The sequence below is a fragment of the Neolamprologus brichardi genome, chromosome 8 (genome assembly GCF_056152115.1).
Source record: "Neolamprologus brichardi isolate AB-2024 chromosome 8, ASM5615211v1, whole genome shotgun sequence".
Classification (NCBI taxonomy): Eukaryota; Metazoa; Chordata; class Actinopteri; order Cichliformes; family Cichlidae; genus Neolamprologus; species Neolamprologus brichardi.
Window position 1 is genome coordinate 14,614,698 of NC_142111.1, and position 11,006 is coordinate 14,625,703.

An 11,006-nucleotide genomic window follows, 5' to 3' on the forward strand; every position below is an offset into this window, starting at 1 on the left:
TAGTAATCCACCAGCTTAAAAGAACACAAACATCGCTGTATTGTCTTTTTTTTCCACAAAGTTTTATGTAAAACTCAAACATGTCAAAACAGAAGTGAGTCAGTGTGAACATCTCACCTGAACAGGTTATTACGACTGAATAAAGGAACAGATGGCAGCACAGCATGGGCCACAACACTTACAGGAGACACACAAAGATAGAGAGCTGAACATCTCTTGTTGCTGAATTTTGGCATTTTCTTCCACAGGAAAAACAAACAAAAAGAAAGGATTCATCAAGGTTGTTGTTCTATTTCTTCTGCCCAACAAACATTTGGGTCAGCGAAAGCTGCAGCTTCATCAGCTCTTCCAGCTTATCGATCTGTGGAAGAGAAAAGCAAATAAAGCAGTCGCTCGTTTGCATTTAATTTTAGAGAAAAATATAAAAACATTTTGTAGTATTAACAAAAGCATTTATAAAATAGTGCCATTTAAGATCTTTTAATGTTAATCGAAACTGTGAGATCAACTCTGACCTTGGCCTTCAGGCTCAGACAGCAGCAGCCCGAAGTCTGAAAGGCTAGGATTTGAATGAGAGCGGTAAGAGAATCAGGTTAAGTCAAATTAATCAGAGCACAGCAAAAAAATCATGTCCAAAGAAATTCAAACACTTGTCAGTTCAGGTGAAAACGATTCAGTTTCTAATCTAAAACATACACACCATCAATGTTGGAAGTATTTTGGATTGGTGGCTTTATTTGCTCAGTAATCTCCTTCACTGGTTCTCCTGAAGAACAAAAAACAATGACCCAGTCCTGTTATCAATTAAATACTTGATACACATCTTTTTACCAACCTAAATATACTTGAGCAAAGTAAAATACTGCACTTAAAAAAATCACATTATTTTGAATACGTTTCGTCAGTTCTCTTTACACTAAAAAGAAACCAGTAACTTAATCCTACAATCACAATCTTATTACGAACCACAGGCCAATGCTGCAGAAATATTCATCTTCTCTTCAGGATGCTGGGATGTTGCATCCACAGTATTTGCCAGCTCTGTGGTGCTCATTGGCTCTTTTTGGTTTTCGGGTACCGATTTGGGCTTAGAGCTGTCTGGTGCGGCTGCAGTGTTGACAGATGTGCTGCTGCCAGTTTTGTCAGTCTTCTGGGTCGAGGTTGTGCAAGGGTTACTTCTCCTCTGGGCATGTAATGCTTCTGAGATCATGTCAGTGACGTTTCCCCCGCCCTTCTCAGCGGGCAGAGTGAGTGAGAGCACGTTAGCAGAGCCATCAAAGTGCTGGACTGTGGCGAGGACCCCATCCAAGACCGCGTTTTGAAATATCAGCTGCATGTCCTGAGGCCACTCTGCTGGAAAGTTCTCCTTACCTATCGATAAACATGAGGCAGTGCGACACGAGTCAGTAAACTAGCAAAGCCCAGAAAATGACAAAGAATACTTGTGCTGCCTTACCAGCAAGAGTGCAGCGAGTGATCTGAAAGGGAAGCTCCAGCAGGTTGATGGGGATGGGCAAGATCCGGGAGTATGGCACCTTCTCACTGTTGCCATAGTCTGCATAGAGGACACTCACCTCTTTCTCACCAACTTCTAGGATTACTGCACGGTACCAGTTATTGTCAGCTGGAAAAAAAGAAGTCTAATTCTATACTTTGTTTTGTACCTTACAAGCACTAAAAGCTCAATGAAAACAGACCTGCTCTAAGCTGACTGTGGAATGTAACCCCAGCTAAAGCCTACTCTGTGTATACTGTGTTTAAAGCCACACACACACACAGTGTAATTATACCTACTAGAAGACATGAAATTACCAGCTTAGCTCTGTAAGAGCAAGAACTTCAGGTGGGGTTTCCAGAGCAGACCGCCAGCAACGAAAACTGGATATACACTAACAGGATTAGTGTAACAGCAATTCTGTCCTCACTTGATTTTTTTTGTTACCATGTTTATATTATTTATTAAATGAAAATTAGTAAACAACATTTCCTCAAAGCATTATGAGATGTGAAAATTAGTCTCCTCAATCAAGCAAGGCAAAATATTTAAAATTAGATTATCTGTGAATATCTCATTCAGGACTAGCCTTCAAGTTCCATCCAACAACTTTTGTGAGAGCCCATTTGCCCCCTTGTGGCTAGAAACAGTTACTGCATTGCCTGCGAACGGTGAACTAGTGCTGCTCTCTGTGTGTGTAGCAGGGTTACAGTTACCTAAAAATCAAAACTAGGTGAGAAAAAAACCCAACCGAAATTAAACAAAAACAAAAAACCCTGGCACATTTGAAAGAACCCCACCTGAGAACTGAGCACAACAAGCAGCCCCAGGAGCTGGTTTTCCCTTTACGACTGTGGACAAGGTGGCCTGGCTGTTGCAGTAGACAGCCAGCTCCACCATCACCTCCTGAAGCTTTTGTTGATCCACTACAGAAATAAATAAATAAACAAACAAACACAAGCATAGAGAGCAATTAGATAAGACACAGCAACTTCTATGTTATGTACATATGTTTTATAGGACAGTAGAAGACAACTGTTTCAACCTTGAGCAGGACCCAGCAGATAAAAGATGGAAGGATTAATGATGGCCGCAAAATAAGGCTGAAAGGCATCACTGAGCGGCAGCTCCACAGTCTTCCACTCCACTGGAAAAGATGGCACTGAAACCAGAATGCAACATTATAAATAAGCCTCCTAAATCACCACCAGCATCTTGAGGACTTCCTCTCTTTGGCTGACCTTCTGTGGACACTGCAGTCCATCCTTCAGCTGGTATGTCTTTGAAATTAACTTCTGTCTGACTGGAGACTTGAGTTTCTAAGGGATCTTGCTCATTTTTCTTCACGCTTTGTTTGGTTGCAGAGCCTGTTGTTCCATGCGTTTCTCTGGCAATCTCTCCAGGAACTTTAGCTAGTTGCTCAGAAATTAAGGCAGCTGCCACATTTACTCCTCTGCTTTCCAGCTCCACACCGTAGCCCTGTTCAGTGACAGAGAGGACACGTGCAGAGAGCTGCTCACCATACACCTGAGTCTGGAACCACAGCACAGCTTCACTGCTCCACTCTGATCCAAGAGGCTCCACGCCTAAAAATCAAACACACACCACTCAGTATAATCTACCCTTTAAATTTTTGTATTTTTTTAATTAAAACGTGAACAAACTTCCATCTGGCTTTCACACAGTTCCAAAGCTGTAATGCAGTCTCTCCATGAATGTGCCAAAATATGACAATTTCTCACATGGCCCCAATAAAATACAAGACAGGTATTTTATTGATATAAGACACAATGTATCAAATATGCTTCATATTGTGAAACAGAGCTCTCTCACACACACACACACACACACACACACACACACACACACACACACACACACACACACACACACACACACACTACCTGTGAGCCAGCAGCGAACTGCCTGGAAGGGTAGAGTCAGTAGCTGGGCTGTAATGGATCGAAGGTGGCCCTTTTCAACTGTCAAGCTGTACCCATAGTCCACAAAGTTCACAGCTACTTTGTCATCAGACAGCCCCATCACCATAGCCCGACACCATGCTCCATCCTCTGGGGAACAATCAGCACATCATGTCCCATAAATGCCCCCAAACACAAAGAAAGACAAGATTCATTATGAGTGGATTTAGATCACAGTGTGGGGGAAAACTGTCATATTTGGACTTTCTATAAGACAAACAGCAGCTATAATAAAAATCCCAGAACCTTTAACTGACAATAAAGTGTGGTTGTGTCATGTTTTAGCAATCGGCTGCTGACATTTATAAAGTCAGTGGTACAGCAGATGGTCTCACCAGGAAACAGGGCACAACAGGGCTCTCCCACCTTGGGCTCGAAAGGTGATGCATCAGCCTCACAATGCTGCTTTAACTGAGCCCCCAGCTCTTTCAGGCGCTGGTGGTCTGACAAACACACACAGATAACACATGCATGCACCAATAAATGAATCCTCTGACTCATGCTGTTACTCTCTTCAAACTGGATATTTATAGCCTAATTACTGGCATTTTATTTGCAGTATTGTTCTGCATTTTTGCTTGATTGTAAACACCATGTTGGGGTTGCCCACCTCATCGTATTGTTTGTTCTGCTTACAAAGACAAAAGACCCATACTACCATCCATTCTCTTCTGCTTATTTATTACTGTGGTCTCATTAAAAGTATCCTTAATTTTATTTTCACTTCTGTTTTTATTTCCTTGATATAAAATATCATCTGAATGTTTTTTCACTAAATAAAACAAACCTTTGCTAACATTTATCCTTACACTGGTGGTGCTAATGCAACTGTACATTTTTACAATATATGGAAAATATTGCAAAATAATTACATGACTGCTAATCTGATAGATTTGCTGCCTTTAAAAATCTAAAAATAACTAGTTATTAACAAAAAGTCTCTGTATATTTGCCGAGACAATGCTGCTATGGGTAAAAATGGCGGCTATTTAGGCTAAAGAAACAATACCTGTAGGACTGTCAATGCGGCAGTAAAACGCTGCTGGGTTCTCAGCCACGACAGTGGCTAACAGCACCACCGCCTGGCTGTTGCAAGGAAGCTCAGTACAAGACCAAACCAGAGGCTCACATGCTGGGAGAAACAAGGAAGCCACATCACATATACACTTAATCAAGTTATAAAGTACTTTGCTTATTCATGTCTAACTTATCCACAAGCAAGTGGTGACTATGGCAGGAAAATTTATGACCACAAGAAGAAAATCCATGTCAATGTCACAGGCCTCTGCCAAAAAGGAATATTTGCTTCAGGTTTTCAGTTCTACGTCATCATCATTTCCCCCAAGATGCATCAAATGAATCTCCCCATTTAAAAAAGAAAAAACCCAAACAAACTAAAAACCCAATAAAACCATTACTTTCAGATGCATCATACCTTGGGCCTCTGCAGTAACCACCGTCTCATTATCAGTAGTAACCGCACAAGGTGCAGCGTAACCTGCGGATATCAGCAATTCAGCTATATTGGCCTGTGGATCACTGGACTCATCAATCATGGTCACCAATGCCTTGCCCCCATGTGCACCCTGGATTTCAATGTGCAGTATTCGGTTTGACACTCTTCGCTGCAGAGCCAAAAGGCAGTCCTCCGACCAGCTCTCCCCAACAGGCTGAACCCCTGGAATGGAGACACCGCCCCAAAAAACAACAGAGGGACACACTAATCATGCATTTCTGTATGATTTTCTCATTTAAAAAAAGACAACACCAAAGAAATGTAGTGTTTTTAAGTCAAAGTATACAAGTAACTTTAAGTAAAAATAGGACAAGTGAAAAAAATTCAATGACATTTGGCATAAAACTGAGCTCTCTCACATTCACAGCTTAACATGCTTAAGAATTTCTAAGCACTCAAAATCTACTGCATAGTGGAAAAAATACCTGCTAGACCACATGGAATAGCCTGCATGGGAAGGCCTAAGAGTGAGGAAGCGATGGGTCTAAGGTGGCCTAACCCGACCTCCTCAGAGTTGCCAAAATCAAGGTACCCCACACAGACACGTTCCTCTGATGAATAAGCCAGAATTTTAGCCCTGTACCATTGCTTGTCCTCTGGAGAAAAAACACGAAGAGCCAGAAAGTACATTTATTACATTATTTTAAAAAACACACCATCTCTGAATTAGCTTGTTAAACACATTTTAGGCACAGGACACTTTGAAATCAAATAATGATAAAAGTATTTAATTATTCAAATACAAATATTTAACTCCACAGCATTCAGTAGCTCCAAATCATGTTGTGTAAAAACGAGTCAAACACTAGGACTGACAGAAATTGAAACCTGGAACCACTGAGGGGATCAATTTGACCCCGTCCCACAACAACATCACCAAAGGTGAAGATTAATCGATGAAAAAACAAAAACAAAAACGACAACAACAGAATACTCAATTACTAGAATAATCAACAGCTGTAGTCCTAATGATTAGGTTTTACTTTAACAGGGTTTAAAAAGACCCCTCTGACGATTCTAGTGTTGACTACAATACTGCTGTACAGCTTACAACAGTTTTCATATCCAGCTATAGCGTCATACTCCCATTGTCAGACATTAATAGGTACTAAAATGTTATACCTGAGAACTGGGCACAGCACACTGTGCTGGGGGCTGGTCTAAAGTTCTGTGGGGTTGCAACCTGAGAGCAGTGTTCCCTCAGCTTTAACTGCAAATCCTGAATCAGTCCTGCAAACCAAAGTCTCAGCACAGGTTAAAGGCATATAAAAAGGTTGAGTGATTTAAGTTGCATTAATAGTTCAGCAACAGCTTCTCACCAGCGTTCTCCACCTTTTGCACAATAAGTTCAGTGGGTGACTGGAAGTGGGTGACCACAACAGAGAGCTGATCACCCACTGCTTGTGTTATTGGCTCCGGTGGTTGTGCCCAGTTATTGTCATCTTTTCCATCAGAGAGGCACCGGAAGTTTTCCAAAGATGCGCTCATCATGGCATCTGGGGAAGAAAAAGAAAAAACTGGTTACAAAAACACATTTTAAATGTTACAAATTGCACTGACTGAAGGATGTTGTATATGAATCTTACTGATATCTTGCTCAGTCGGCACGGTGTTGACTGGCTCTTTATCTGCATAGCCGTGTTCAAGGAGGAACGTGTTCAACTGTTTTCCTAAAAGAAAGAGACCGGACGAGAGCTGGGCTTAAACATTTTAACTTCAGTAGATCCTTTAAATGTGCATCTCTGTTTTATATAACTCACCCATGGAAAGCAGAATATCCACAGCATGAATGCGACCGTCTTCTACAGTTTCCACCAGCCTAACTGTGACAATCTTGCCAGCCAGCAGCTGTCTCACAGCAATGCAGCACTCGCCTGACCAGCTCCCCGCCACCGGCACAACCCCTGTGATACGACACTCCATTGCCTGCAAATAAAAGAGCCAAGGACCAAATTTAAAATGCCAGGATGTCACAGGGAATGTATTAACTGTGCAAATATGCACCCACACATGGACAAAAAGGCTTGATGTTAGCCGTCAGGGCTCTGATCCTATCCACAGGGACATTTTCTTCATTGCCAAAGTCAATGTAAAGGATGTTAGCCATCTTATGGTCAGGGGCCAAAGTCTGTACAAGGCCTCGGTACCAGTTCTAGACACACACACACAAAAAGGGGGCCCAAGTCAAAACACAGCCAATGTAAATATTACAAATAGCAACCTGAGGACTTGCTTAAGAAGGCCTCGGCTCACCATATCACAGGAAAACTGAACCGCGCAAATCTCTCCAACACAGGGTACATATGTTGTCACTGAGGAGCTGCAGTATGTTTTCTGAAGCTCTGTACTGATGCGCTGCAAAAATTCCAGCAACTCAGGGCTTTGAGGGACGAGGAAAAACCTGCTGGGGCTGTAGAACTCTACAACACACGCCTAAAAACAGCAACAACCCAAATCACTCATTCTGGTATTTAATAACACACAAAAAATCTGCTTTTACTTTTGAAGCTTGAGGCAAACTGGATACATTTTACCTGGATGTCTGTTCCCTTGATGACTTTAGTTACGTGCAAGTCCTTAAAATAAACCCTCTGGAGGCTAGATGATTCACCGTGCTTCAATATACAAATTCAAAAAAATAATAACACAGATTACTTTCTTTAACTTAGTTTTGATTTCAAATTGTGCAAATGTGAAGCTTTCAACTTTTACTTGCATTAGCATATCAGTGAAGTATTGCAATTACCTTCAGCTCCCCCAGGCTGGCTCTGTCTTCTTTAGCTGGCACAGCCGCTGCTTCCACTGGTTTCCCTCTTTAGATTAAGATAAACAAACAACTTCACATTATTTATTGGGCATTCCATCTAATTTCATTCTATGCTGGTAAAACAAAAAATGGATATTTAAGCATTCATTAATATTAACAACTGTCAGCCAGTAGCACATTGTGTTGCCCAAGCTTACTTTACAGGCTCTGGATCAACGGCTTTGCACACATGTCTGTGGGTCTTCCAGTCTTCTGTCTGACAAGCCACTGAGCAGTAAGGCACCTTCTTACAACGCTTGCATCGAAAATTGCCTGTGAATGAACAGTTATTTTAGACTTTACTAAAATGCTTACACAAGAACAGTGCTGAAATGAGAGTGCTAATCACTAAAGATAAACAAGAAACAAAAACAAATTAAGAGCCTCTGGCTTAAAAAAAAAACATGCTGCCACATAAACACAATGCCTCATTTAAACTGTCATATTACCTTGCTGACCACAGTAGTTGCAGAAATGCACAGTCAGAGATGGCTGACCAGATCCCAACAACTGTAAGGGGAAACAAAAATAGTACTGACTTTTATTTCTATTCAACAGTCTTCTACTTCTTTTGGCAACTCCTTTTAGAGCAGATCATCTGTCTCACTCTAACCCTCAATAGCTTCCTCCTTCGGCACCCCAACCCTCTGCATGTTCTCCTTCAGTGCATCCATTAACCTCCTCTGAGGTCTTCCTCTTTCTCCTGCCTTACACCTCCAAAATCATCCTGAGTCCAATATATCCGCTATCCCTCCTCTGCCCATGCCATCTCAACCATGGCTCTCTAACTTTGTCTCCAAAGTGCTCAACCTGAGCACTCTCTTTGATATACTTATTTCTAATCAACCCCACACAGATCTAGCAAACGACAAAACCATCAACCATACATACTCCAGATTTATCCCTGTTCACTGATGAATTTATGGGACCTGCAAAATGAAAGGAAGAAAAAAAACGAGCAAATTATTTTTACAGAATTATCAATTTTCTTCATTTTTAGTTTTATCAGTGAATAACAGCATAACTGCACATTTTGGGGTTTTTTGTTTTGTTTTTACCGTCCCCAATGGCGCCTGATGGGAAGCGCGCGGCTGGAGCACTAGGCATGGTGAGGTGTCTTGGAGGAGGTAATGTAGCGCAAAGACCCGCTGGGATTGACGAAGGTTTCCTCAAAGGCAGGTTTGGTCGAACCACATTTGGAGAAAATGGGCGGTTCATTTCAGTACCTTTCAGTGTTACATAACAAATGACTGTATCAAGACATTATACTTAACTTATATCTGCACTGTAGCATTCTTAGCTAGCTAAAGGTTACTAAAGCCACGAGTCAAGGTCACATAATAAGGCATTAGCAAACTATTTTTTAAAAATCACGTTAAACGAATAAAAACCACCAGCAACGCATCTGAAGACATTATTCTGTCAAATAATCCAATAAACGTGACGTTTTAGTGTACTTGTACACCGCAGACTCAATGTCGTACCTTGCACGTGTTGTTTGACCTGAAAAAGAAAGGGAAAAAAGTTGCGCTCATGCGCAGTAGCATCAGTGTCGCACAGGTCACAATGCTCACGAGCCAAAATCAAGTTTAGTTTAGTTAACAATTACTGAAGGAATAGCCGATATGTTGGCTTTTTATTGAGAGGTTAGGAGGAAACGTAGGAAAAGTAACTGGACTGAATAGCAAAAGATCAATAAAGTAAAACCTCTGGAAAATCTCTCAAGAAAATTTGAGAAAGTACCCCAAACCGGTTGCAGCCTGAGCCTGGTTCTAATGGAGTTTTTTTCCTGTTAAAATTGAGTTTTTCCTTCTCACTGTCCCCAAAGTGCTTGCTTATAGGCCATCATTTCATTGTTGGGGTTTTCTCTGTTTTCTTCGTGGGCGCCCTGAGGAAGCTGTTGTTGTGATTTAGTGCTATATAAATAAAATTGAATTGAATTGAATTGAAATGAACTGAAAGAGTTGAAGTTTGGTTGTGTGGCTTAGTGCTGAGAAAAGCATTAGAGATGAGATGTTTTATTTGAGGATGTTGGTGGAGCCGTATAGAGAAGGTCAATAGCAGTTGAGCTGTCTTTGTGGATCTAGACAAAGCAGATGATATGATGCCAAGAGAGGAACTGTTGTTGCTTCCAGTAACTTCTTGTTTCCAGTGGTGATGGACAGGCTGACAGATGAGGTCAGAATTCAACTTGCCAACCATTATAAACAATTACAATACAAATAATTACAATACAAACAATTACATTATCAAATATTGTCTAAGCCATACTTACTGAGTACCAGGAGTAGCACATTGTTTAGTACTTCATTACATCAGTGCAAGTCATTTGTTTAAAAGCTTTGTGCCCAGTGTTTGTTTTCATTTTCAATTTATTAATTTTTTTACATTTTATCTTTTACTTTTTTAAAACTATCTACATTAAAGACAAATCTAAAGCCATCGTCTGTGTATCTTTACATTTCCTTAGGATGCTTTGCCAGTAAAAAGTGTCATTCTTGTGTCATAAAGCCTATTTTACTTTAAGCATGAGCAAACCTTCTATGTGCCGTCAAAGCTCATTTAAAATGGACTGAGGCAAAATAAAATGCTGTCCTGCGATCAGACAAATCAAAATTTTTAATTCTTTTTGGAAAACATACATGTTCTTGGCTAAATCAGTACTCAGTTCAAAAGCATGCATCTCTGATGGTATGGGGGTGCTTAAGTGCCTATGGAGTTGGTAGTTTGTACATGTGGAAAGGCACCATGAGTTTTGAAATATATATATATATATATATATATATATATATATATATATATATATATATATATATATATATAGCTTTTAGAACAACATATGCTCATCCATTTTTCAGGGCTTTATATGTTTTAACACAACAACACTAGACTTTATATTCCAACCATTATAACAGCATGGCTTCATAGTAGAAGAGTGCAGGTACTGAAGTGGCCTGCCTCTAGTCCAGGTCTTTCACCAGCTGAAAACAGTATAATGAAAGGAGTGAAATGAAAATGTACAACAAAGATGATTCAGGACAGACACAAATCGTACAGCATTCATCTCCCATAAGTCCAATAATTGATCCCCTTAGTTAACGAATGTTTATGGGCTTTTGTTAAAAGAAGTTTTGATGCCATCAAATTCAAAATTACCTTTTTGTTCCTTTAAAAAAGTACATTTTTAAAATTTGAACATTTAATATA

The 11,006-nt window shown here is 40.4% G+C and overlaps 1 protein-coding gene across 1 annotated transcript; it reads right to left on the minus strand.

The window, feature by feature from the left end:
• Positions 1-40: 40 nt before the first annotated feature.
• On the minus strand, positions 41-9,319 carry tdrd1 (tudor domain containing 1). Its single transcript, XM_006791227.2, has 26 exons — positions 9,284-9,319; positions 8,858-9,025; positions 8,691-8,728; positions 8,249-8,309; positions 7,958-8,072; positions 7,740-7,806; positions 7,528-7,608; positions 7,247-7,426; positions 7,002-7,145; positions 6,754-6,919; positions 6,580-6,663; positions 6,313-6,489; positions 6,116-6,223; positions 5,419-5,589; positions 4,913-5,155; positions 4,487-4,609; positions 3,813-3,920; positions 3,400-3,567; positions 2,737-3,081; positions 2,541-2,657; positions 2,296-2,421; positions 1,457-1,624; positions 967-1,371; positions 701-766; positions 516-559; positions 41-361 (listed from the first exon to the last, which is right to left on the minus strand). Exons 2-26 carry the CDS (start codon positions 9,015-9,017, stop codon positions 290-292), a joined length of 3,537 nt encoding a protein of 1,178 aa, XP_006791290.2. The 5' UTR covers positions 9,018-9,025; positions 9,284-9,319; the 3' UTR covers positions 41-289.
• Positions 9,320-11,006: the final 1,687 nt, after the last annotated feature.

Bases quoted from the DNA above. Each gene is read 5' to 3' on its own strand.
- tdrd1 (XM_006791227.2), bottom strand. From the start codon at position 9,017: ATGAACCGCCCATTTTCTCCAAATGTGGTTCGACCAAACCTGCCTTTG. The intron at 7,427-7,527 runs GTAAAATGTATC...TGCTGTTTTTAG, and splicing joins TCAAGGGAACAGACATCCAG to GCGTGTGTTGTAGAGTTCTA. The intron at 2,422-2,540 runs GTTGAAACAGTT...TTATTTCTGTAG, and splicing joins TCTGCTGGGTCCTGCTCAAG to TGGATCAACAAAAGCTTCAG.